This window comes from Hemisphaericaspora subhashii (genome assembly GCF_019202705.1).
Source record: "Hemisphaericaspora subhashii strain CBS 10753 chromosome Unknown scaffold2, whole genome shotgun sequence".
NCBI classification, from domain to species: Eukaryota; Fungi; Ascomycota; class Pichiomycetes; order Serinales; family Debaryomycetaceae; genus Hemisphaericaspora; species Hemisphaericaspora subhashii.
In genome coordinates this window covers 112,577-139,261 of record NW_026057213.1, presented here as the reverse complement: position 1 = coordinate 139,261, position 26,685 = coordinate 112,577, and the positions used below count along the sequence as shown (strand labels likewise).

Sequence of the window (26,685 nt, the reverse complement as noted above, 5' to 3'; positions counted from 1 at the left end):
TGCAAAAATCAACCCACTTTATCAACGCACCTGATATCCCTAAATCCTTCTCTGATGCTCTCCATATATTGATCTAACGCTGGGCACATCCATAATGAACAATCTGATTGTCTTTTGTAACACATTCTTATGATATAGGGTTAGAGAAGAATGTTTAACGTGTATTAACAAATGAACAAGATACCTTATATGAATCATTCTGTAATGTAACAACTTTAGATTCAAGATTAATTGCTCCCACTTTATATAATTGAGCCGAAATCCTACTGTCATGTAAACTCTCTTGAATAGTACCGATTTGATTAGTGGCGAATTTGGATAATTTATGCAAGGGGAATGAATCAGGTAAACATGCTAATGTCTTTAATGTAGACATTTTAGATCCTTGAAGGGATAATAACCTGGCAATGAGATCAACATTATCCTGATAGTGAATCAAAAGATCTTCTAATAATTTATGAAATAAACCTTCTCCAGCTTTTATCCCATTTGGTAAACAATATATCTCCGAGCAATAATCCATGGCTCCATCTAAATCATTCAATTGATTAAATAATACATCTATGGATTTTTCATGTTCTCCTAATCTTTTATATATAAATATTGTAAATCTTAAGAATTTATCTTCAGTGGTGGGTATATTCTTTAAGACTGCCCATGGATCATATTCCTTCCCGGATTTTAATAATTCAAATAATTTGATATAATTATCACTTTGATAAAACTCATAATCATCCACTTCTAATTCTTTCAATTGTTTAAGATATAAATTACATAATCTAGTTTCAAATTTCAGTACTTGTTTCGTCTTGATCAATTTTGAAATTAAATCACTTTCAAACAATAACCATTCCAAATATCCAATAGCCAATCCTGAATCTTTTCTCGTATTAACAAAATAATTCAAAATTCGAGAATTGTCATAACTTTCGCATTCATAAGTATCATTCATAAATATCAATTTACAATTCCCAAATTTGTCATTCTGGTTACTTTCATCCAATATCCAATTTGAATATTTAAAAATCAATGACAAATCATCATTTTTCAATTTTTGTAAATATTGAATACTCAATGCCGGACCTCTCAAATAATCATCCAATAAATTATCTTCATCATTTGAATGTTGAGCAATTGATGATTCCCCATTATTATCATCATCATGAGCTAATTTATACAACATAACCAACGCGTCTTCATGTAATGACCTCCCAAAATAAAAATCAAGTAATTCTTTAATAAAATTAGGTTGTTTGAAATTCCGTTGTTGAGTATGATTATGGATATTACTCAACAAACATTGATTCACGGTTTTAGAATCACAATTATTCGAAGGTAATCGCAACAACGGACCTAACAACATTGGTTTACAATAGAAATAACATAGGAATAAGGAAGTATCGATTATAGTGGCAACTTTATCAAGTTGTTGTATTGGATCATTGCTTAATTCAGGATATACATCCCTGGGGAATAAATCAATTCCCTTCCATTTAATACTATGTTTATTCCTAAATGTTGACAAAATTCTTCTTTGATCAGTGAGATAAACTATTAGATTATTCACCGCTTTCTTAAATCTTCGAACATTCATCTGGGCCTTCACATAAGACACAGACTTGATTTGGGAAGTTGAACTAGCGGGTGGTTGTGCAAGTCTTCGTGATGCATTATCGGCCGTATCATATTCTGATTCAGATATACCTAAATGCAATTCAAGATCTTCTATTGTAATACGTTTGATGGGGCTATTGGGGAATCCAACATCTTTCAGATCTTGTACTTGAGCAATTAGTCTCTTTTGAGCATTCAAAAAATCAGGAAATAATTCAAGAATATCTTGGAACGAAACTAACCATTCTAAAGAAATTTCCACTAATGATTCATGAAATTTTGAATATGATTCGAATAACATAAGTGCTTTGGAAGTATATAATTCTCGTAATTTCATTTGTTTTGCCTTAATTGGATCTTTGGATGGGTCTTGATGGAAAACTGAATTTGAAGTATCTAATTTCGATACCAATGAAATACATTTTTCAAGTCCAATATATTTTAAATCATTATGGGGATCCTTTATATTACCACTAGATGAACCCTTTCCTGATATACTCAAGAATTGTTCAATTTGTCGTTGAAATGATGTAATGTTAAATTGAAGGATGTCAGAACCGGCAGCAAGATTGATAGTTGGCCCTTCCATGCTGGTATGTATTTGGTTGGAATTTATTTGATGATGAAATTTTTGAATCAAATCTCCATTTTGAATATCTAGAACTTCTAATTTCTTATTATAGATAACAACTAAATACAAGGGATGAATTGAAAATATGGCAATTGGAACAACTAGGAGTTTAATTGGAGAAGACGTAATTGTTGAATCTCCCTGTGATTGTTTCTCCAATTTAACAATTTGAGTATCCCTTACTAATAATAATTTATCTTCATGTTCAATTGGAACCGTCCATGTCATTGGACCTGAGGATGTGAATCCGAAATAACTAAATGATGTATTATGAGTAAACATGTTCACATTGGTTTCGTCTACTGGCAAAGACGATATCTTAAAGTCTTGTCTGACATCAATTAGAAGGTAATCATTCTGAAGTCCAATAATTACTTTGTTTTCTTCAATATAGTTATCAATTGTTCGTACTTTATCCTTTAATGATTCTTCATGGATTTTTGTAAATGTGAATAGATTCCTTGATTTATTAATGATTTGAAATACAACAAATCTCTTTTTTATACCTAATAATAACAATCTCCGTTCATCAGACTCTAGATACAATACATCAGAACAATTCTTTGAATCTTCAAATTTATGAATTTGATTTATATGAGAACCGACAATTTCATATATTCGTACTGCTTCCGGGGTATTTGTTAATATGATAGTCTTGTGACTATCTTGTTGAACCATCGGTAAAACTTTAATCAAATCTATACTAGCACCATCTTGACTAATATTCTTGAAACGTTTAACTAGGGTGAAATCACCTGATTTCTCATTATCCTTAAACAATCCCTTAATATCATTGAATGTCTTTAGTGAACGAATTGACCTTGCTTTGGATGATGATGATGGAGCTTGTTGCTGTTGTTGTTGTTGGTCGTCAATTTCTTTGTCATCAGTTTTGGAAGCATAGATTGATAAATCACCATTACTAAATCCTACATAAAGTTTCCCATTCTGTTGATGGATTGATGATATCTTCTCATTGCTGCTACTGCTACTACTGCTACTACTACCACTACTACCATTGGATATTCGTATTCGATTATGTGGTTCTATTATATCTATATTCATTTTTACTTAAAGAAAAGAGTTAAACTAAAGATTATGAAACAAATGTAACAAATCGCATTTTTTTCTGGTGGTATTTAAACTCGACTAACAAAATTGATTACCCCAGAACAATATTTCACCAATTCATCCATTGATTCTTCTTGTTGTAAGATTTGATAATCATTCAAGGCTGAATGTAATCTAACATCATTAGGGAAGTTATGGATGACATCACCATGATTCTTTAAGAAGATTGCGAAAATGGCTTCGTATAATTCGTAGTTTTGATTGGATTTAAACCCAGCATTCAAAGCTTCCACGAAATTAGCCATTTCATCCAATGGTGGGAATGAATTCAAAGATCGTATCTCTAAATCAGTGGTTGAAGGTGCTAATTTAATCAAAAATGTTAAAAAGTCAGTATAATCACCTTTTTCGGAACCTTCTCTTAACAATCTAGTAAATTCTGATTCAAATGAATAACCATCATCAGTCTTAAGTTTACGCAATCTACTTTCTTCTTCTTGGTTGGTGTCATTGCCATCATTTTGAACCTTACCTTCAGCAACAGAAGCCCTATCACCAACAGCTTCACCAGATAATTGTAAGAAGAATGGAGCCTTTTCGGGTTTCTTAGGTGCTTCCTTTGGTTTGTTTCTTTGCTTGATAATATCCAAGTGAAGTAAGGTATTGTATTTAGATCTTGGACCAACAGATAATGTAACTAAGCTCTCGTCGATTTGATCAACGGTATCATATCTTTCAGTAATAGGGATTTCTTCATCTTGTTCAGTTTCTAATGCTCCATCTAAGAGAGTTGATCCGGCGTCACCAGAAACATTTGGTAATAAAATCGTGGAAAAATCTTCTTCTTCAACATGTCTGGTGGATATTGGTTTGAATTGGGCTCGGTTAGTCCAGAGAGAAATACCATTACCTGAAACATGTGTAGTTGCTAATAAATCACCAAGTGGTGAGAATCTTACAGAAGTTGCGACTGTAGGTAAGACGACACCATCAATACATCCTCCAGTAGGTAAATCCCAGGTTCTTAAAGTCGAATCCAAGGCAACAGAAACAATCCATCTTCCATCTGGAGAGAAATCCATTCCGGAAATTCTATTGGTATGACCATATAAGACTCTAACAATCTTTTGAGTAGTAACATCGACAACAACGATAGATAAATCATCTAAAGCGCATGCAACAAGATCTGACGATTTATGATAAACCATAGAAGTAATAGGCGAGTCTAGTTGCAATTTCCCCAAATATTTAGATTTACCAAAATCATAAAATCCAATAATACCATCTAAACCACAACTAACCATCTTTCTATTCATTCCATCAATAGCTAAACCAGTAACTGAATTCTTATGTAATACATATTTCTTACGTAAGATACCAGATTGTAAATTAAAAACCCCGATCCCACCTGATGCAGAACCAACTAACCCGAAATTCCCACATTGTGAAATACAAACAGATTTAACCTTCCCATTATCAATAGTATTCAAAACATGACGGCCAACTCTCTTATTTCTAGAATCCCAAGTTCTGGCAAATGTCTCATCTTTATGAGCAGTCAAGACATTTTCCCATTCGCCTTCTCTAGCTTGAGAAGAAGTAATAGCGAATATTTCCGGGAATTTTTCACGAAGTGAAGAAACTTGTCCCGCTTGTCTCTTTCCATCTTTGGATTTATGCATTCTTTGGGACATTTCTTGTGCTTGAGCATCTTTTCTTAAAGAAAAACTCCAGAATGATCTATCTCTACTAGCACTAAACACGAAATGTGATTTTTCTTCTTGAGGGAATTCAATTGCAATTGGAGGAGCAGAATGACCACCTCTTGATCTAAGATGACGTGGAGGGGAAACGATGGAAGAATTGGAAGTGGTTAAATTTGGATCAAATACAAATTCTTTCAAATGATTATCACCACCGTTGGTTAAAACAATTGGTTGTCCGTTTAAGAATTTAACATTAGAAACACCTCCATGAGTGTCCTTATGGGCATTTCTTAAAATATGAACTCTGGCCTTTTTGTTTAAATCATAAAAGAAAAGATCACCATTATTTAAACCTGCAACCAAATGAGGAGATCCATCGGTTCTGAATGAGATGGATGTAACTTTACTCGATGATTCTGTTCCTGAGGTGACAATTTTAGATCCTAAAATCTTGGCCTTCTTTAAGTTATACAAAAACACACTTCCAATGCTTCTGGGTTAACGTTGGTGTAGATTTTGACCTCGTCTAAGTTATCTACTATTTGCTTCACCAAAGAAATTCTCTGGAGATCTGTATAATAACTTTCCTGAGCGGACATTGATAATAAAAATACCTCCAGTGCAGGCAACAACAATTTTGTTTAAATACGTAGGAGGATGGATCAAGCCAACAACTTCTCCATCAATAGAAGAGTTGATGACCTTAATAGTAGTATATAATTCAGTTTGATACTTTGAACCTTGAGTTTTCTTGAATACATTGATATCCCCTTCATTAGTAGCTGCGACGAGATATTCACCAAAAATAGTCATATGTGATACATATCCAGAACTGGAACCACTACATTCCAAAGTATGTTCCAATCTTCCTCTCTTATAAATCCCAATCTTATTCCCATATGCCGCATAGACGTAATGATAATGAGCAGCAAGACAAGCGATCTTGGTTGGAGTTTGTGATTGGGAAACAAATAATAAGTGTAAAGTAGCTAAATCATAGATTTGAAAGGATCTTCCAACCGATGTAACAGCATAAAAGGTGGATCCTAAAGTACCTAAAGCAAATGGTGTTGAATCGGTTACATTACCTAAAACTCTGAACGGACTGAATATCTTGGAAGGTCTTACGACTTTGGTAGAAGTAGACCCTTCGATCTTTCTTCTCTTATCTACTTGTTCAACCATTTATTCGTTGTAGATTGTTGAAGTGATGATTGATTGAAGTTTTCAATTGAAAAATTATTTTTTTTGTAGAACCTCATCGCATTGCCTTCGCACATTTTGAACAGAATAAGAAGTACACGAGATAGCTGTAATTGTAATTCGATAACAGTGCATGGAAATATAGTGTATCAGCTACATTAATTAATATCATTCTTTTCCAAACCAAGAATATTTTGTACTTTTTAATTGCTTTCAGTACCGGCTGTTAAGTATATTTGATGTACTGCTCAGGTAAAGTGAATCCATGGTCAAATTTGGTAGCGCTTGATTTTTTTTGTAAATCCGTGTATTTCGTAAATACATCCCTTTTCGGAGATCTTAATGAAGCGCAGTTCCATCTTGAACGACACGGCCTTTATTCGTAGCCCAAAAAGTAGATACATAATTTATACCAATATCGCAACAATATTACCTACCTCATAACATTGTTATAAACTGGCTTATTCTCAATCCATTTCTTTCGATACCCCAGGAAAATTGTTTTCTCCATGTTTTGAACCCAAAGGGTCAGTTTAATACCTTTTGCAGTCATGATTTTTTGAAATTACATGCAGCATGAACTTTATATAAGCAAATAAACTATTTATTCGGAGAATTGGAGATTCCCCTCTCATATTGTTTCTGCATCTTCCTTTTACTTTGTGGGTGGATTCTCGTCATATAAAAAGACCCTTTCTCTCCCCTTTTATTCTAGTTCGATTACAACTGTCCCTACCCACTACTAAAAAATGCTGGAAAAAGGTTACAAACCATTCGGTCATAATTACACTAGATCAGATATTAGAGAGTATATTAGAGGTTGCTATGCTTGGTTCTTTAGGGAAATTGAATATATAAGACCAGTTCAACAAGAAATGGATTACAAATATACCCTTCTTGAGAGACTCCACCCCGGATTTACTGATGCACTAAAAGCTGCCCTATTTCCTCTTAACCTAAATCTGTTTAACGGTGTAGATGGTTTCCAATTTAAGGAAGGGGAGGCATTGGTTTATTTCTTGGAAGAATTTGTCACAGAAATCTACAAGACATTCTTATCCCATAACAGACAACTGGATTACAAATTAAGTGAACATTTAATCGGCGATTATATGGGATCAATTGAACCACATGATAGCGCGCTACACAAAGCTAACTCCAAACATTCCCATGAACATGGCAAAGGTCATTTCAAGCATGTCCATGATCATAACAGTCACACCAAGCATCCACGGCCACACACTCCCCATCCCCATGAATTCTCGACTCCTGCGCATGGTCAGACCCCTCATACCCATGAACCTTCACCCCTTGCCCATGAAAACAATGATGAGCATTCTCTGCATACCAATGACGACGATAAAAAGTAAATACTGTCTATATAGCAATAAATGAGCTTCTGAGTAAGTAATCTCCTGTGATTCGATCCTAATAAAGGATGTTTCCAACGTTAAATTTGAGAGTTGCTGTCGCTGGACTGTTAACACCTAGAATAAACGCTATCTTCTCATGTGGCTGCTACCAAGTGTCATTCAACTGGAAGCTCGTTGTTGCTACCAAGTGTCTTACTCTTGAAGATTCCTATTCTTGTGATCGTGGTTTAGTGTCTCTCTCTTAACCTTCTTTAGTTCAATAGAGTACCGCTATTGTAAGCCTTAGATTTCGTTACCGTATAATTTCAGGCATGTCAGGGAATTAATCATAACCCAAGGTGATCGCAACTGTTATTTTCTGGAGTGCCATCTCATTGCGAAATTATTTTTTTTTCTTTTTTTTATTTTCACTTATCTTGATTCTATCCATATCAACACAAATCAAGTATAATGACCAGCTCCCAAGAAAAGAGACCACTCGAGTCATCAGAACAAGTAACTTCTGTTGAATCAACCCCAGAAGTGAAAAAACAACACACAGATAACTACCACAAGGGAGTAGCTGCCATCAAGTCGGAATATTTAATCACCTCATCCAATGATATAATTGAAGATTTCTATAATGATGATGAAGCAGAAGGTGGAGATCGTGAACAAGAACAACCACAACAGAAAGGAAGACGTAAGAGAGGACAAAACAAAAAGCGTGATCTTAAGCAAAAGCCAGAAACTTTGAGATTGTGTTCTACTTTATTAGATCCTGAAAATGTTAGAGAATGTTCCTTTGGAGCCGATCAATGTAGAAATACTCATAACGTTGAAGAATATTTGGCTTCTAAGCCTGAGGATATCGATGGTGTCTGTCCTGTTTTCAAGACTATTGGATATTGTCCTACTGGGTTAAAATGTAGATGGTTAAAATCTCATTATGTTAAAGAAACTGGGTTCTTAATCAGAGATGACGAAAGGTTAGAACAAAGCAAGCAAGAGAAGAATTATGAAGTTAATAAGATTGATCCAGAAGCTAAGAATCAATTACGTAAAAAGATTTACAAATTTGAAATCTCAGATCCAGTTATCAAATATTTGGATTCAGTTGTTAAGAATGATGAAAACTTAGCCAGAATGGAAGAAAATAAAAACTCACAAGCGTCATATGTTGAAGCACCTTTCAAAATTGCTGAAAAGAAGAAGATCAACTTACGTAATGCCAAGATTGTATCACCATTAACTACAGTTGGTAATTTGCCATATCGTCGTCTTATGAAAACATTGGGTGCAGATATCACTTATTCTGAAATGGCACTTTCAATTCCTTTAATTCAAGGTAATAATTCAGAATGGGCCTTGCCTAAAGCTCATGCAACTGAATATCCCGGTTTTGGTGTGCAAATTGCTACAGCTAAACATTATTCAGCAGCTAAAGCCGCTGAAACTATATATAAGCATACCAGTCATGTTTCCGAACTTAACTTAAACTGTGGTTGTCCAATTGATTTGTTATATAGACAAGGACAAGGATCTGCGTTATTAGATCAACCAGCAAAATTATTAAGAATCATCAAAGGTATGAATGCAAGTTCTGGTGATATTCCAGTCACTGTTAAAATTAGAACTGGTACTAAGGATGGAAAGAATACTGCCATTAATTTGGTTGAAAGAATTTTAGCGGAAAATGATGTGGCTGCAATTACATTACATGGACGTTCAAGACAACAACGTTATACTAGAGAGGCTGATTGGAATTATATTGGCGAAGTTGGACAAGTTGTTAAGAAATGGAACGAAAAGAAAGAAGATGATAAGGAAGGTACCGATACTCAACCAACATATTTCGTTGGGAATGGGGATGTTTTCACTCATTTAGATTGGTATAATGGCGTTAATACTGACGGAATTGACTCGGTTATGGTTGCAAGAGGGGCACTTATTAAGCCATGGATTTTTGAAGAAGTTGAAGCCCAACAATATTTGGATAAATCAGCTACTGAAAGATTGGAAATTTTAAGGAAATTTGCTGATTTTGCAATTGAACATTGGGGATCTGATGAATATGGTGTTGGTTTAGCTAGAAGATTCATGTGTGAATTCTTGGGTTTTACTCATAGATACATTCCTGTTGGTATCTTGGAAAGATTGCCTCCAAAGATTAATGAAAGACCACCTAAATGGAAAGGTAGAAATGAATTGGAAACCTTATTGGCATCCACTGATTATAAAGATTGGATCAAAATTACTGAAATGTTTTTAGGTAGAGCTGGTGATGATTTCCAATTTACTCCAAAGCATAAGAGTAATTCCTATGAAAGTTAAGGTTTGTATTGTAAAATTTTATAGAAAATATAAATAGACATAAACGTGATTTATATATAAATACTTTATTTAATCTCTTGATTTTAATTTCCCTTTAGAGGCAATCTCTTCATAATCATTCGATAATCCCTTTGCTTGACCTTTTAAGATTTCCAAATCTTCTTCCTTTTCGGCCAATTCCTTCCTTAATCTAGCAACTTCAACATTTTCAGTTTTTGTTTCCTTTAAGTCATCCAATTTATCTTTGGTAACAATCAATTCCGCTACCAATGAGTAAGTTCTAATTAAAATCAAATGAAGGAACAAAGTGAACCCACAAAGATACATATTACGTTGAGCATAGAATCTTCTAGCTTGTACTTCAGACCTTTCATTCATAATTGATGCGCCACCAGCAGTATGAGACACGGTGTTTAATTCAGCAGTGACAGAATAGACACGATTAACAGAGTCAATGAATAAGATAGCAACGAATCCTAGAACACATTTCAATGCAATTTGGAATTGATCATTTCGGAATGGAGCAGATACTGTTGTTAAGACAGCTCTTCTAACTTTTCTTGGATATGGAAGTGAAAGAATGGCAAAAAATGCCATTTCAACGACAAGTAATAAAAACACTAAATTGTAATACAATGCCATGTTGTTGAGTTAATGATAAGTAGATTTGTATATATAAAGAATTAAGTATCAATTGAGGAAGTAGAATAAGAAGAATAAGTGAACAAATAAGTAAAAATGGAAAGTTTTGAAAATTCCAATGGCTGAGACTTAAAATTGTTTGATTTTCGCATCTGAAATTTCTAGGGTGTTACATATTGTTTGTTAACTATTGGAAATATCGCAAAGGTTGCTAAATTGCTAATAAATAAATTAACTAAGTAAGATTCTCTATATAAAACCAAATGAACTGAATAAATATATAAATAAGTAAACAAGTAAAAAAAATTGTATGAAGGAAAAGGGAAGATAACCAAAATCTCTAAAAACCCAAAGATACTTTTAAGGTAAATGTTACCAAAAAGGGTAATGTAATGTACAATATAGCATATTGCCAAATCAAACAAATAGCCAAACAATCCATTTGTAAATGATCATCTGAAGTTGGATCTGTATAAAAAGCAGTAAAATAAACTAATGCTGTAGCATTTGGTAATCCAAACTCTAATACACTTACAAATCTTAATAATTTATCATCACCATACCAACCTGCTTTATAAAATCCAGTAGTTATTCCTACTCCAATGATTGGAATTATAATTAACCTTGATGCAGTCATCATTGCTGCTGTTTTCCAGAATCCTGGTGGCATCTTCTTAACTTGTAATCTAGATATAGTTGCCCCTAATAATGTTAATCCTAATGGAACACATGCTGCACCTATATAACTTGCCAAGTCCATAATGAATGACAATGGAGGTTGTCCATCAGGGGCAGGAGGGATATGAACTCTTGCAGGCACAAATAATGCTTTCAAAGGAGGGGACATGGCAATCGCAATTGATACAACCAATGATACTGACCCGGGGGTCAACAAATTCTTACCCATTTGTTTAAGATACTTCCATGCCTTTTCTTTGAAAGTAGATGGTGCTATATCTGGGGATGTGACGGGTTCAATTCCAACTTCACTAGTCCCGGTTATACAACGTTGCATCTCATGATTCTTTAATGCTTCAAATTCGGAATATTCATTGATGACATCTGTGATATCTTGTGATTTTAACTTTCTTAATTCGGCAGTTCTTGATGGAGTTAACCTTAGACTGTTTGTATCACTGGAGATTGAGAATGCAGACATTGAACCTGCTCTTCTATGAGATGCAGAAGCTGGGGGGGATTGTATTGAACTTCCATTGGATGTTATTTTATCTAATCCTCTTGCTTGAAGGAAAGCACGATGTTGTGCAGTTTCATCATTGGTTGTGGTGGTTGATTCCTGTCTTTTCATTGGCATAGCTGAATCGCTTGCTATCGATTCATCATCATTGGCAACAGCTTCTTCTGGGTAATGAATTTTTGGCACAGTTAAAGTGTTACCCATATGATCATGGTCACTTGTATTACCTGATGACACAGGTGATGCTTTTTCGAATTCATCCGAAGTGTTATTCTCAAGATCACGTTTCTGCAATTCTTCTTTAAAATCCCATTCTATCAAACGATATAAACCTAATGAAAATTGATAAAGAACTTGTGTCATCAAGAAAATACACACATATGCCACCCCTTTACTACCCTCAGCGGCAGGAAAGATCCCTCCTTGTTCGAATGTTTGTAAGTAAGCAATAGGTAAATCCGAAATATTGGGGAAAAGACCCACACTAAGTAATCCACCTAACCATCTTCTAGGAGATTTGGTTACAAAGTAAGTTACTAATGCTGTCATGGCACCAATGGTAAATAATATAGTTCCAGTAAAGAAGATAATTCCAATATTCTTTATATCTGAACTTTTCAAATTCCCCACAATATTTTCAAAAATTAAACAAGGTAACATGGCAGTTACCACTGTATCTGATATATCTCGACATGTTGTTACTGTTAAGATGTTTTTCTTTGCAAGAAAGAATCCTAATGCAATAATGAAATAGATTTTAAAATAACCAAAATGTCTACACATTTAGTGACTAGGATTTGAATCTAGTCTGTACCAACGGGTAAAAAAATAAAATCTAGATGTTTCTGTGATAAGTTATTTAGTAGGACATGTAGTTGAAGACAAGTCTCTGGTTCTCTCTCTATATATATATATCTATTGCGTCTTCGTCTCCTGTTGCTGGAAAAGATCACTTGAAAAAGGAGTCATCAGTAAGTTGTGAGAATTTGTTGGAATCTCGATGTAGACCTGCAAAAGCCTCCTTTTTTTTCAATTGTCTGGTGACTGATATTTTTTTTTTTCTAGAGGTGACCTTTTTCTTTTTGCTTGAAAAATATTAAACAAACGAGCAAAGGCGGATTTATTATTCAATTAGTCCCCCCACGCTTTTGTTCTATATAAATTTAAACATTATTCGGCACAAAAAGGGGGGGAAAGTGGGGGATAACTTTTCCGTTATTTGAGCCTGTTTGTCTAGGCAAATCTTGAGACCAATCCTTGATAGCATTCTTGATCAACGATCATATCTAAGGCTGATTCAAAACACTTCTAGTCGCCTGCGATCTTGAGCAAATGTGTCTTACAGAACGAAATCACTACAGAAAACGCCCAAGCTCGCGCGTTGCAATAAATTGATATTCCATATGTGATAGTTTGATGAAGACATTGGAAAGGGGAATACGCAATAGGAGGTGGTTGTATAATCTTCAGTTCCCCGTATTTGGCATCCAAGAAACGAGATTTTTTTCTAGTACCGAGTAGAGTCCCAAGAATTTCAAAAAGAGATATCACGGTTTACTGCGGATTACTAATTGAAAAGCAAGATCTGATATTCTTGGTATGAATCTCACCCTTTCTTTTGCCATTTCCATTTAAATATTATATTATTAGTCTAGATGCTTTCTACACTTTTACATATTTCACGCAAAGAGAGTTACTTCGACCAAGTTTCGGATCGGCTAAATCCCCGCTATTGACATACTTGATAGTTAACACTTCATCGACATGCTCAATTGAAGCAATTCCAATATCTTCCCATAAATCATCTTCTGGTGGATCATCATTTGTATTATTACTCTCAACTGGTTTTGCGTATGAAAATATTGAATCCACATCTTCCTCTACATCCATTGATGTCTGATAACTATTATATGACTTTGGTGATGGCTCATATTCTTTATTATTTGTATCACGTGATGACAACGACCGACACATTAACAGGGACGTTCCATTTGACGATTGACTGAAGCTTAGTAACCGTTTTGATGACCTTGTTGGTATTAGTGAGCCTACCAGCGATTGTATACTTAATCGGCACGAACGTCTTCCCATCTGCTGGGATAACTCTTCCAATGATTGTATACTTAATCGGGACAAACGTCTTTCCATCTGCTGGGATAACTCTTCCAATGGTTGTATACTTATTCGGGACAAACGTCTTTCCATCTGCTGGGATAACTCTTCCAATGGTTGTATACTTATTCGGGACAAACGTCTTTCCATCTGCTGGGATAACTCTTCCAATGGTTGTATACTTATTCGGGACAAACGTCTTTCCATCTGCTGGGATAACTCTTCCAATGGTTGTATACTTATTCGGGACAAACGTCTTTCCATCTGCTGGGATAACTCTTCCAATGGTTGTATACTTATTCGTGACAAACCAATTTCCATCTGCTGAGATTGGAGAACGTTTAGAATCCTTAACGATTCTTCTGAATGATTCTCGATTGCTTCCAACAAGCGATCTAATTCTTCGATGTAGATCTTGTAATTTTCAAAAATACTCATTTTGCTCTCACTGGGGGCTAACTGGGTCGCTGCTTCTGGTAAATCTGTGTTCATGATTGTTTGTAGTTAATAGGTGTAGGTTAATTGGATCTGATTCTGTATTTGCAAACAAACGAGGTTGTATATATATGTAGCGAAGATATATCTTGTTATTGATGATAGAAATCCATGATAATAAGAGAAAAATAGGGTTTATGGCTGCGATTTTACTAAATTCAAAGAAAGTTTAATAATATTTCGATACAAATATGAATCTTATTTGAAATTACAAACAGCAATGATAACCTAAATGTGTTTTGATTTATATTCTTAATGAATAAAATTGGAAACTCAAATATATAATTACTGTGAAACATTCAATTACAATTTGGAAACAATCTTGCAACCAAATCAAAACGGAAACAATGACAAGAAAAATATTCGAAGTAAAAAAATAAATTCTTCGTTTAAGAAAGTGCTTGACACTGCCAAATTAGGAAATCATATCTCTCTTATTACTGTACATAGAAATATTCCAATACCTTGCTTTACACAAAGTACTACTCATTCATAAGTGGTATAGAATAAATATTCACAAGCGGTTTTCTTGCAATTCTAAAGGGAATGATATGTTGGTTAAGTAAATTGAGTTGCGTATCATTGAATTCTGTGCTTCTGCCACTTGCCTATTTGTAAACAGGTTTTACATGTATGTAGAAAAAAGCAGGTACACCAGGTAATTAATTGCTACTCAACCACTTTATACATTCCAGATAGAGATCGTAAAATATTGCCAAATCGGTAATGATAGTGAAGGTGGCAAATTGAAACCTTTATTTCAATGAAGTTGTATCTGCCAAATCTCTAAGTTTCCCCCCCTGGATCTTCATGGTTCTTAAAATTCGGTAATTAAGTTAAGCTATTTTGTCGCTAAGAGGATTCAAACGGTTTTGGCTCAATCAAAAAAATGGGTAACGGTTTACGTTTGCTCTAACAAGTCTCTTTATTCTATTTCAACGAAGATTTCTTTAAGGTTAAATGTAATTTCATTGATAAATTTTAAGATATGACTCTGGTTAAATATGTCCTGTTGTTCTATTGTGGGTCATGTTTTGAATTTGCTCATTATTTGCCATGGAGTTCCTTAAAGAAAAATAATTTTTGCAGCCATTATAGTAAACCAGAAACTATAAGCGATAAGATTAAATATGAGTAGTAAAGAAGACTAGTTCTGGTGATCAACAAAAATTAAGCTTTGCAAATTGGTTATAAACCCACTAATCATCTCTTTCAAGAAGTAAAATAGGTCTTTTCAAGCTGAGAAAGTTTGTGATGTCATTTCGAACGTTGTAGATCTAGTCAGCAATTGTTCGAAAAAGTTTTGGGATCATATGGTAGCTCTGTCTTCTTGAAACTGTGGCAATACAGCTACTGATTAAAGTACAATGTATCAATTGCACTTTACTACTTGTTTTTAATTTTGAACAAGGAATGGTACAAGATTCTCTCTTATTATTGCTAGCTTTCAATCGATTACTTATAGTGAAGTATCGCCTGAATGATTCGACTGTAACTCTACTTCTGCAAGGAAAAATTTCCATTCTAACTAAGTTTACCCAGTTGAGAACCTGTTCTCAAACCATCATAGATTTTTGCTTTATTGTCAAGGAAATAGGTAGTATCTTAAAAGAAAGGATAATTTACAAGTTTAGAGACTAATTGCTCGAACAAATTTTTATTATTTAATATACTTTAAAACATACAATTAATATAACAAATGTAAATATGATAAATACATCGAAAAATATGGAAGTATCCAGTCCTATCAGTTTTTAATGAATTAAATTAAAGCACACAAAATTAGAAAACTGATACTAATAAGACCTTCTTGTGATGGAGCAGAATTTTGCAAGTCCACTGTATAATCTTGGTAAAAAACACTAGACAGGGTTGAAGAGACGACAGTCTGTAATGTGGTGGGTTTAGCAGTATTCGATATTCCGTTGAGCTTATGGATTGTTGTACTTTCATTTGAGTCGTCAACTTCTTTAAAATAGGTTTCAGTAACACCATCCAAGTTGTCATCACCGTTGTCGACATCGACATGAGAGTTTGAATCACCACTGGAATGTTGTTCCCCATTGGCCCCATGATGATTGGCAATAGTTTCCCCGGATCTATTCAGACTATCTGAGGACTTTGACTCTTGAATAGCCGTCGTGGTTGATCTATTCAGAATATCTGACGACTTTGACTCTTGAATAGCCATCGTGGTTGATTTATTATCAATACTGCTGGGTGTATCAGTAGTTACTGCCATTGTCTTGGTGATTTTGACGGTTTCTTCACCCTCAATACTGACAGGATTCTCATTTTTTGTGGATGCTGAAGATTCAATACTAACTGGTGTTGGTTCCTCAACGTGTAGACAGTACTAAGGTCGAAATCATCGTGGTCTACTCCATAATAGAACGGAATTGCGTTCATTGTCAGACTGAGCTTGTTTATCTTTATTGTCAGAACTCTCCAGTTTGGAATCAACACCATTGGCCATATTCACATCCGAAGCTATGTTGCTTCCATCTATTTTAGCTAGAGCTTCCAATGAGTATAGCTGATTCAAATAGCCTTCATCATATTCCTGAATAGGTGGGACAAGGTTTGATGATTCGCCCTTGGGTACATCAGATGAAAAACCATTACTAACATTTCCGCTTTCTACCGTATCTTCAGTTGAATCGCCAGAAGATTTTGGGCCAGTTTGATAACCAGAAATTTTAGATGAAGCTTGATTTGAAGGGTTGCTATCAGATTCATCTGCTTTGGGAAGTTCAATTTGGGACACATGTTCATTGGAAGAATTGGTTTCCGATAAATCACTAGCTTTCGATTTTGTAACTTGTTCCGATGATACAGCATTTAAAGAATCAGCTTCCTGTTTCAGTACATTGTGCTTTTCATCTTCCATCTCACTCTCCCCTATATTTATATCTAAAGAAGTCTCAGAATGACCACTCTCGTTAGATGCATCTCCCAAACTCTCTTGGAATTCCATTTCAAACTTCTCAGTAACTTCACTAGGTTGAGGTTGGCTGAGATCTTCACCAGCAGGAGCAAGTTCATCGATACCATCACCACTATCAAGAGAATCATCATCACCGACACCATCACTAGAAGATTCACCACCACTGGAAGATGCTCCACCATTAGAAGATTCACCACCATTAGAAGATGCACCATCACTAGACGATTGACCAGGAGCTTCACCACCATTAGGAGCTTCATCACCATTAGAAGATTCACCACCATTAGCAGCTTCACCACCATTAGAAGATTCACCACCATTAGCAGCTTTACCGCCATTAGGAGATTCGCCACTATTTGAAGATTCACCACCATTAGGAGCTTCACCACCATTAGAAGATTCACCACCATTATGAGCTTCACCACCATTAGGAGATTCACCACCATTAGGAGAGCCGCCATTAGAAGATTCACCACTATTAGAAGATTCACCACCATTAGGAGATTCACCACCATTAGAAGATTCACCATCACTAGGAGATTCACCACTATTAGGAGATTCACCACCATTAGGAGCTTCACCACTATTAGAAGATTCACCACCATTAGGAGATTCACCACTATTAGGAGATTCACCACTATTAGGAGATTCACCACCATTAGAAGATTCACCACCATTAGAAGATTCACCACTATTAGAAGATTCACCACTATTGGAAGATTCACCACCATTAGGAGATTCACCGCCATTAGAAGATTCACCACTATTAGGAGATTCACCACTATTAGGAGATTCACCACCATTAGGAGATTCACCGCCATTAGGAGATTCACCACTATTAGGAGCTTCACCACCTTTAGGAGCTTCACCATCACTAGGAGATTCACCACTATTAGGAGATTCACCATCATTAGGAGATTCACCACCATTAGGAGATTCACCACTATTAGGAGCTTCACCATCATTAGCAGCTTCACCACTATTAGGAGATTCACCACCATTAGGAGATTCACCACCATTAGAAGATTCACCACTATTAGAAGATTCACCACCATTAGAAGATTTACCACTATTAGGAGATTCACCGCCATTAAAAGATTCACCACTATTAGGAGATTCACCACCATTAGGAGATTCACCGCCATTAGAAGATTCACCACCATTAAAAGATTCACCACCATTAGAAGATTCACCGCCATTAGAAGATTCACCACTATTAGGAGATTCACCACCATTAGAAGATTCACCACCATTAGGAGCTTCACCACCATTAAAAGATTTACCACTATTAGGAGATTCACCGCCATTAAAAGATTCACCACTATTAGGAGATTCACCACCATTAGGAGATTCACCGCCATTAGAAGATTCACCACTATTAGGAGCTTCACCACCATCAGAAGATTCAACACCATTAGGAGCTTCACCACCATTAGGAGCTTCACCACTATTAGGAGATTCACCACCATTAGAAGATTCACCATCATTAAAAGATTCACCACTATTAGGAGATTCACCACCATTAGGAGCTTCACCACCATTAGAAGATTCACCACCATTAGGAGATTCACCACCATTAGGAGATTCACCACCATTAGGAGATTCACCACTATTAGGAGCTTCACCACTATTAGAAGATTCACCGCCATTAGAAGATTCACCACCATTAGAAGATTCACCACCATTAGGAGATTCACCACCATTAGGAGATTCACCGCCATTAGAAGATTCACTACCATTAGGAGCTTCACCACTATTAGGAGATTCACCACCATCAGAAGATTCACCACCATTAGGAGCTTCACCGCCATTAGAAGATTCACCACCATTAGGAGATTCACCGCCATTAGAAGATTCACCATCACTAGGAGAGTCAATTGGACTTCCAATTCCAGGTACATTGACTCCATTCGAAATAGCAAAATGATCACTTATAAGCCCGAGGTCATTATTGATCTCCTGATTTTCATTTTCGGTTTCTTCCGTCCCCCCCTGTGGAAGTTCGTCGGGAATTTCTTCAATGAGTGGAAATGCATTAAAATCAAAAGTGGGGTTGGGCAGGGAAGATGTGCCCCCTACACCAGGCAAATTTACACCCCCCCAAACAGGTGTACTACCACCTAATAAATCAAAAGAAGAACCAGAATTAATGGTGGGACCTTGGGAAATGACTAAACCATTATCTGCTGGTAAAAAAGCACGTTTGTCAAGAATATCATCTTTATCTTGGATATTAGCAAAATCAATTATCACCGGTAAGCAAAAAATGAAATGAATTAAAGCAAAAAGTAATAAGAATATTGGACGCATTTTATTTTTGGAAATTGTTTATAGTATTGGAGTAATAATAATAAATAGAAGTAGAATTTTTGAAACTTCCAAATTCAACGAGGAATACCCTCTTTATATATATTATATATTTCACCCATATAAATTGATATTGGTCAAAGTTTGATTGCAAAAAATTAAAAACCTCAAGAAAAAAAAAAACCAGGAAAATTATTTTTTTAAGGGAAGTTCCGGGAAATTGGATTTACAATTAAAATATTTTTTTCAATGTAATGGAAATGTGTCATCATGTTTTCTAGAAATATTGTAACCAACTGATATATTTCTCTTTGTAATTGATGATGATTTGGAAACGTTACCACCAAAAAAAATACCTAATTACTTTAAAAATGTAATTGTCAAATTCAACTGTGTTGTAGAAATGAATGCGATCAAAATTAAATTAGCCATGTTAGGAACCTCCCCCCACCACCCCAAAGAAAATTGTGGTAAATAATCTTACCTTATTAACTGATTAAAAGTCTATTCATTAGAAACAGAACAAAACTTAATCATGTGTGATAATAAATTTGTATTAATTGTTTTTTAGGAACTACTACCTGGTTTTCCGGGTGTGTTAAAAAAGTTTTGCCAAAGTCCAAGGTGCAAGAAATTCAACACTTTACGTAAATAGAAACTAATTGGGTGGGTGGGGCAACGTCTCCAACTGCCAAGCAATCGTGTTACTTCAAACAAAATCAAAAATCCTCCAATAGTTAAGTGGAAAATACTTCCGCCGGTGTCTCTTCATTTATACATTGACTATTCAGAGAGAATATGCTTTAAAAAAAATGTGTTAATCAGGGTTAAGTATTTCTGCTTGAAACAATAGTCTTGTCATTAGATTGAAAATTTCCTCTATCTCTACAAGGATTGTTTTTGGCTTTGGCTTGTGTGATAGGATTGAAGTTATGACAGACACCTTGTTGGGAATCTTAGCATTATACGTCCCGGTTAATAAGTTTTGGAGAGTGGGTATTCAGAAATGTTGGTTCATGGTTTCATGCCAAGAGTATTTATTTTTTTTAAACAATCATAATGCAAATCTGGTGAATGTAACCAAAAAAAAACAGTGATTCTATTTAATTATTCCTTTGTTGTGTTGTAACCGAATATTTTGCAACTTTCGGAGTTGCCCTGACACTTCCGAAGAACAAGAAACCATTAGGATGAAATGGCCTGTTACCCAACAATTCGCATCAGGCAATTACCAATGGCCACTCTCTACACATGACCACCAAACACCAGAAATCCTTGTTCCTTCTGCAACAATCCTCAAGGAGACAATCTCATTTCATCACACATCAGAATGTCCATCATCGTTAGAATTATGGCACAGCAAGTCCCAAAAAAAAAACAAAGCGCGGTATCTTTTCGGTAATAAATCTAAGAAAGAAGGGTTTTTTATTAATTATTAGTTAATTTTCCCTTTGTTCCCTTTAAACATGTACAAGAAATTTGATATAATATGTATCTGTACAGTATACTATCCAAAAAAAAGATGTATGTGTATCATAATGAAAATCTGGTGATACAACCTTCCAAGAAAAGAAAAATTGTAAAATAATATTTTATTTTTTACATGTAACCGAACATTTTGTATTAGTTTGGAGTTGTGTGCCCAAAGAGCAAGAAACCATTAGGAAGCATCAGGGTCTGTTAGCAACAATTCGCCTTAGGCCAATTATCAATGGCCACTCTACATAGGACCACCAAACATCAGAAATCCTTTCTCCTTCTGCAACAAACCTCAAGGAGACAATCTCATTCATCACACATGTCCGAATACAAAGAGATCCGCCTTTGTGGTATTTCCTACACTGCCAAGAACACGACAAATATTATCAGGCCGTGGGTTGTTGACAATAAGGGAATCAATCAAGGGAATATTGATCATCATCTTCTACTTTCGCGTATTTGCGTACCATTGAAATACACTTATTCAGAAAGAATGGGTCACACCATGGTGAACACAGACACGGAGAAAAGAGTGACATTATACAATTAATTTTACTATTAATACATAAACATTGAAGTTAATCAGATACTAATTCTTTGCCTTCTTCTTAGGAGGTCTATCATCCTTCTCAGCTTCATCATTCATCTCTTCATCAGATGATACGGCCGCATCAGAATCGAATTCTTCTGCAACATCAGAGTCTGATCCTGATTGGAAATCATCATCAGCACTTTCTTCATCTTCTTCTCCTGCACTTCCCATATCCACATCACTATCATCCTCGTCATCGGCACCTTCTTTCATTGCTTTGGCTAACATTGCCTTTGCGATTTTTTCTTCATTTCTGACTCTAATTCCCTTTTCATTACAGAATCTTTCAATAGTTTCTTGCTCTTCTCTATCAATACTTCCGAAGATATGAGATTGATTTGATCCTCTGACGTTAATTTCCAAATCGAAAGTTCTCGATGCAGAAACACCACCTCCTGTTCTTGACATTGTAACATTGCTGATTTCCACAAATGGAATATAAATGGTTGGTTTGGTTACAAATAAGAAACATCTATCCAATGGATATAAATAACCTTCGGATGCCTTTAAAGAACATGATATACCAGGTTGTAAGAATCTAGATTGGAATGATCCAGGGGTAACTAATTTTCTTTCAGTTAATCCTCTAAAACAATGAGACATTACAACATGAGTTGGTGCATCATAACTCTTTTTCAATCTATCTTTATATTTAGCATCAAATTCTTGTTCATCTAGGTTCAATTCCAATTCAGTTTCTTCTTCTCTTGCAACTTGAAGGACCAAAAATGGATATCTAGTTTGACCTTGTCTTAAAGGAGGATCAATTTGTAAAATTAATAAGTGATGTACTTCATCCGGTTTAGGTAAAGAAAATATTCTTTCGATTTGTTCATATTGGATCTTATAATCATAGGTTTTACCTCTTAATCTCAATGAGGTTGGATACATGTCGATATCATAACGACCTCTTGGAGTTAAGAATAATACATCACTGAATGAAACAATGGCTTCACCTGCCACTTGGCCAATATCCGCCTTATCTTTTAATTGTTCATAAAATACTTGAGCAGCACTAATTTCATTGGTTTCAGTAGTTTCTTCTTCAACTTCCGTTGGTTTTTCTTCACCTTCTTTGGCTTCTACTTTAACTTTCTTAGTTACTTTAGTTTCATTTTCAACTGTTCCTGGAACATAAAATCTCATTTCAACAACTTCATCCCCTGCTTTACTAACCCCGCCATCTAAATTAAATTCAATAGCAACTTCATTCTTACCAGTTAAATTCGAATTAGTAATATATTCATAAGGAATTTCAAATGCGGGTTTATTATTCACATTAAATACCAATTCATTTCTAGCCAAATCAGTCTTCCCCCAATTCCAACCTCTTAAAGAATGTTCTTTATGTTCTAAAGTTAATTGAAAATTCCTCATTAATTCTTGTTTTAATTGGGTAAAATCATCAACATCAAATCCATCCAACATCACAACACCTTTATTCCTAGTTTGTACTCTTAATTCATATCCTTTGGAGCCTCTTGACCACAGAGCAGTTAAAATTTCTTCTGATGGCAAAAGAAATGGGGCATTGGCTTTGGAAGAATTTGCATTACTTCCTCCGGGTGGATTATTAGCTTTCCAACCTAATCCAGAGTCAGCTATACGCATTCGACCAGCTAATCTATTTTGATTTAAGTAAATTTTCTCAAAGTCTGTGTTAACCATGATGATTGTTTGATTCTATTTTAAAGGGAAAATATACGATGATGGTTTGATTGTTTTTTTAAAATGATGTGAAGCAATGGAAGAGGTTTTTCGTTGATGATGATTTTCTAACGCGTCGGTATGCGACATTTGTGGGTGGAGATATTTTATAAATGTCGTATGTCCCAGAAACCTACTCACTGTCATGAACCAAGGTTTATAACAAATAGTCGATCAAGGGAACATAGTTCATTTAAGTTTCTGAGCTCTGCTTAGATGGACCTGTCCATCCATTTATTGATTTTGTACTTTCAAAGTGCAACCTTTGTGAAAGTGACTATATAAGTATGATTGGTTGTAAATTATGAGACTTTCAAAAAGGTTAATTTAAATTTCCTTTCTCATATTTGGCATTAAATAAAATTCAAGGCATTGCTCAAAAGAGTCTATCAATAGATGCAGAGAATCAATATAACTTGTAAAGATGAAGTAGTCGAATTTTTTCCAAACTTGAATAGTTTCTTTGAAATTTTTACCAAAAAAAGAGTATACTAACTGAAATGGTCCAACAGTAGGATACATATGGATTCTAACAAGATATTCTAACTAGGATAACCATATAAACAGACCGTTGATAATCTCAATCCCTCCATAGAATGTTGAATTTATTTTGAATAAGAAAAGTTGAAGAATCTTAATTTCCACCAAAATTTTTTTTGCAACCAACCACCAAAAAAATAAGTCACGCGTAAATCATGCATTTGTCATGTGACCAAATTTGAGAGTGACTTGAAATTCGGATGCCCTCTCTTAAGGATTAACCAAAGAGAATAGTATAACATTTGATTTACAATTTAGTTGGAGACATACTTACTTATGTCCAAGAAAAGAGAACCTTGTAAGCATAGGTTGGTGTTGGTATTGTTTTCTCACCAACATTCAAATAATTCGGAAGAGGCGCCGTTTCAGGAGAATTTTTCATCTTTTTTGTGTAATTTCTTTTTTTCCAATCTAATTCAAAGTGAGTCAACTTCAATTTTACAGTCTGATGACAATTAAATCAAAAAAATTCTTTCAACTTTCTTCTTTTACTATCTACATATAAATAGTATACAAACGAAGATAAACAATGGCACTTAAGAAAGCAGGTGTTTTAGGAGCTACTGGTTCAGTTGGTCAAAGATTCATCTTATTATTATCTCAACATCCAGAATTTGAAATTCATGCCTTGGGAGCATCACCACGTTCTGCTGGGAAACAATATAAGGATGCAGTTACTTGGAAACAAACTGAATTATTACCAGAATCAGCCCAATCTGTTATTGTTCAAGAATGTAAACCAGAAGGAGCATTCCAAGAATGTGATATTGTATTTTCTGGATTAGATGCTGATTATGCTGGAGAAATCGAAAAAGCATTTGTTGAAGCTGGACTTGCAGTTGTTTCTAATGCTAAGAACTATAGAAGAGAACCAACTGTTCCCTTAGTCGTTCCAATTGTCAATCCTGAACATATTGATGTTGTTGAAAAGAAACTTAACGATGCTAAAGCAGCTGGTGAAAAGAAACCCGGGTTTATCATTTGTATTTCCAATTGTTCAACTGCTGGTTTGGTTGCACCTTTAAAACCTTTGGTTGAAGCCTTTGGTCCAATTGATGCTTTGACTGCCACCACTTTACAAGCTATTTCTGGGGCCGGATTTTCTCCTGGTGTTTCAGGTATGGATATTTTGGATAATATTGTTCCATATATTGGTGGAGAAGAAGATAAATTGGAATGGGAAACCAAAAAGATTTTAGGTGGTGTTAATGTTGCTGGTACTGAATTCACCCCAATTCCAGATTCAGATATGAAAGTAAGTGCTCAATGTAATAGAGTTCCAGTCATTGATGGTCATACTGAATGTATTTCTCTTAGATTTGCCAATAGACCACCACCATCTGTTGAACAAGTTAAGAAAGCTTTATCCGATTATCAATGTACTGCTAGTAAATTAGGATGTCATTCTGCTCCAAAACAAACCATTCATGTATTGGAACAACAAGATAGACCACAACCTAGATTAGATAGAGAAAGAGATAGAGGATATGCTGTATCTGTTGGTAGAGTCAGAGAAGATCCTGTTTTGGATTTCAAGATGGTTGTCTTGTCTCATAATACCATTATTGGTGCTGCTGGTGCAGGTATTTTAATTGCTGAAATCCTTAAAGCAATCTTGTAGTAAATCTATCTCTAACCAAATAAATCATTTGTATCATCAATGTATCATATATAGAATTTTAATGTTGTAGACAATATTTTTCAGAATTTTCGCAATTTATAAAATAATTTTTGTTTGAGAATCTTGATATCTCATCAGGTAAAAGTTGAAGGGATTCCCAATGACCGATTGGGTAAGTATTACAGATCAATTTGAAAGAGTTGATGAATACGAGATAGATGATCATCTTTTTGAATTGTATTCAGAAAGATCACCTCCTGATAATTTGGGGTTTGTGAATCGAAGTTCGAATACTATCACCATAACATTACCTCAAAGTAATCTAGATCTTACAATTAAACAATCACTTTCAGAATTATCTTCTAGTAAAGAAAGTTCTTCAACAGGATTTATATGTTGGCAATCTTCAGTATATTTTGTAGATTGGCTCCTATCCCAAAAAGAGTGTCCTTTTGCCAAAATATTCCAATCAAAGAATGATAGAGTTATAGTAGAACTTGGTGCTGGTGTTGCTGGTATTTGCGCATCGCTATTATCCTCCAATGTTTCAAGATATATTGCTACTGATCAGAAACATATCTTGAAATTATTGAAAGAAAATATTGAATCTAATATAAGTACTTCTAAATATAAAAGTTCGACATTAGATGCTCCTCCTGTGTCAAGGAGTGGTGGTGGTGGTAGTAATAGTATCGCATCGATCCCAATTGTAGATGTCTTAGAGTTTGATTGGGAAGATATAGATCAAGGATTATACAATTACAATCAACTTATTCAAGGCAATAAGAAGCCAGATATACTTATTGCTTGTGATACAATCTATAACGAATATTTGATTCCTCATTTCCTTAATGGTTTACGATCATTATTGAATAAAAATTCAATTGCTTTAGTTGTATTACAATTAAGAGATTCAATAACATTAGAAACATTTGTTAAAGAGATTGTTATTCAACAGAAGTTGAAATTGTATTCAATTCCATTACAAATGTTAAGTCATTCATTACAATCTGGATTTGTAATTTATTGTATAACTTTATAGTTTCTTCTTTACTCATTCTTAATCCATAGTTAAATGATATTCCCTCCCTCTTTTACAACAACAACAGCCATCCAGAGGAAAAAAATTGACAG

At 34.9% G+C, this 26,685-nt stretch overlaps 11 protein-coding genes across 11 annotated transcripts; 4 read left to right on the top strand and 7 right to left on the bottom strand. All coding sequences in view use genetic code 12, as the record gives it.

The window, feature by feature from the left end:
- Positions 1-154: 154 nt before the first annotated feature.
- Positions 155-3,310, bottom strand: J8A68_001041 (uncharacterized protein; the record flags this gene model as incomplete). Its single annotated transcript, XM_049404652.1, has 1 exon — positions 155-3,310. One exon carries the CDS (start codon positions 3,308-3,310, stop codon positions 155-157), a length of 3,156 nt encoding a protein of 1,051 aa, XP_049265585.1.
- A 74-nt stretch (positions 3,311-3,384) lies between these two features.
- On the bottom strand, positions 3,385-6,207 carry UTP21 (rRNA-processing protein; the record flags this gene model as incomplete). The annotated part of the gene is made up of 2 exons (XM_049404651.1): positions 3,385-5,444; positions 5,637-6,207. 2 exons carry the CDS (start codon positions 6,205-6,207, stop codon positions 3,385-3,387), a joined length of 2,631 nt encoding a protein of 876 aa, XP_049265584.1.
- Positions 6,208-6,974: 767 nt separating this feature from the next.
- J8A68_001039 (uncharacterized protein) lies at positions 6,975-7,595 on the top strand (the record flags this gene model as incomplete). Its single annotated transcript, XM_049404650.1, has 1 exon — positions 6,975-7,595. One exon carries the CDS (start codon positions 6,975-6,977, stop codon positions 7,593-7,595), a length of 621 nt encoding a protein of 206 aa, XP_049265583.1.
- Positions 7,596-8,048: 453 nt separating this feature from the next.
- Positions 8,049-9,911, top strand: J8A68_001038 (tRNA dihydrouridine synthase; the record flags this gene model as incomplete). The annotated part of the gene is made up of 1 exon (XM_049404649.1): positions 8,049-9,911. The coding sequence occupies one exon, from the start codon at positions 8,049-8,051 to the stop codon at positions 9,909-9,911; it is 1,863 nt and encodes a 620-aa protein (XP_049265582.1).
- Positions 9,912-9,980: 69 nt separating this feature from the next.
- On the bottom strand, positions 9,981-10,553 carry J8A68_001037 (uncharacterized protein; the record flags this gene model as incomplete). The annotated part of the gene is made up of 1 exon (XM_049404648.1): positions 9,981-10,553. One exon carries the CDS (start codon positions 10,551-10,553, stop codon positions 9,981-9,983), a length of 573 nt encoding a protein of 190 aa, XP_049265581.1.
- A 340-nt stretch (positions 10,554-10,893) lies between these two features.
- On the bottom strand, positions 10,894-12,534 carry ECM3 (putative ATPase; the record flags this gene model as incomplete). The annotated part of the gene is made up of 1 exon (XM_049404646.1): positions 10,894-12,534. One exon carries the CDS (start codon positions 12,532-12,534, stop codon positions 10,894-10,896), a length of 1,641 nt encoding a protein of 546 aa, XP_049265580.1.
- Positions 12,535-13,413: 879 nt separating this feature from the next.
- J8A68_001035 (uncharacterized protein) lies at positions 13,414-14,355 on the bottom strand (the record flags this gene model as incomplete). Its single annotated transcript, XM_049404645.1, has 1 exon — positions 13,414-14,355. The coding sequence occupies one exon, from the start codon at positions 14,353-14,355 to the stop codon at positions 13,414-13,416; it is 942 nt and encodes a 313-aa protein (XP_049265579.1).
- A 1,765-nt stretch (positions 14,356-16,120) lies between these two features.
- Positions 16,121-19,615, bottom strand: J8A68_001034 (uncharacterized protein; the record flags this gene model as incomplete). Its single annotated transcript, XM_049404644.1, has 2 exons — positions 16,121-16,696; positions 16,754-19,615. 2 exons carry the CDS (start codon positions 19,613-19,615, stop codon positions 16,121-16,123), a joined length of 3,438 nt encoding a protein of 1,145 aa, XP_049265578.1.
- Positions 19,616-21,680: 2,065 nt separating this feature from the next.
- POB3 (FACT complex subunit) lies at positions 21,681-23,351 on the bottom strand (the record flags this gene model as incomplete). Its single annotated transcript, XM_049404643.1, has 1 exon — positions 21,681-23,351. One exon carries the CDS (start codon positions 23,349-23,351, stop codon positions 21,681-21,683), a length of 1,671 nt encoding a protein of 556 aa, XP_049265577.1.
- A 1,108-nt stretch (positions 23,352-24,459) lies between these two features.
- HOM2 (aspartate-semialdehyde dehydrogenase) lies at positions 24,460-25,551 on the top strand (the record flags this gene model as incomplete). The annotated part of the gene is made up of 1 exon (XM_049404642.1): positions 24,460-25,551. The coding sequence occupies one exon, from the start codon at positions 24,460-24,462 to the stop codon at positions 25,549-25,551; it is 1,092 nt and encodes a 363-aa protein (XP_049265576.1).
- A 160-nt stretch (positions 25,552-25,711) lies between these two features.
- On the top strand, positions 25,712-26,593 carry J8A68_001031 (S-adenosylmethionine-dependent methyltransferase; the record flags this gene model as incomplete). Its single annotated transcript, XM_049404641.1, has 1 exon — positions 25,712-26,593. The coding sequence occupies one exon, from the start codon at positions 25,712-25,714 to the stop codon at positions 26,591-26,593; it is 882 nt and encodes a 293-aa protein (XP_049265575.1).
- Between the last annotated feature and the right edge of the window lie 92 nt (positions 26,594-26,685).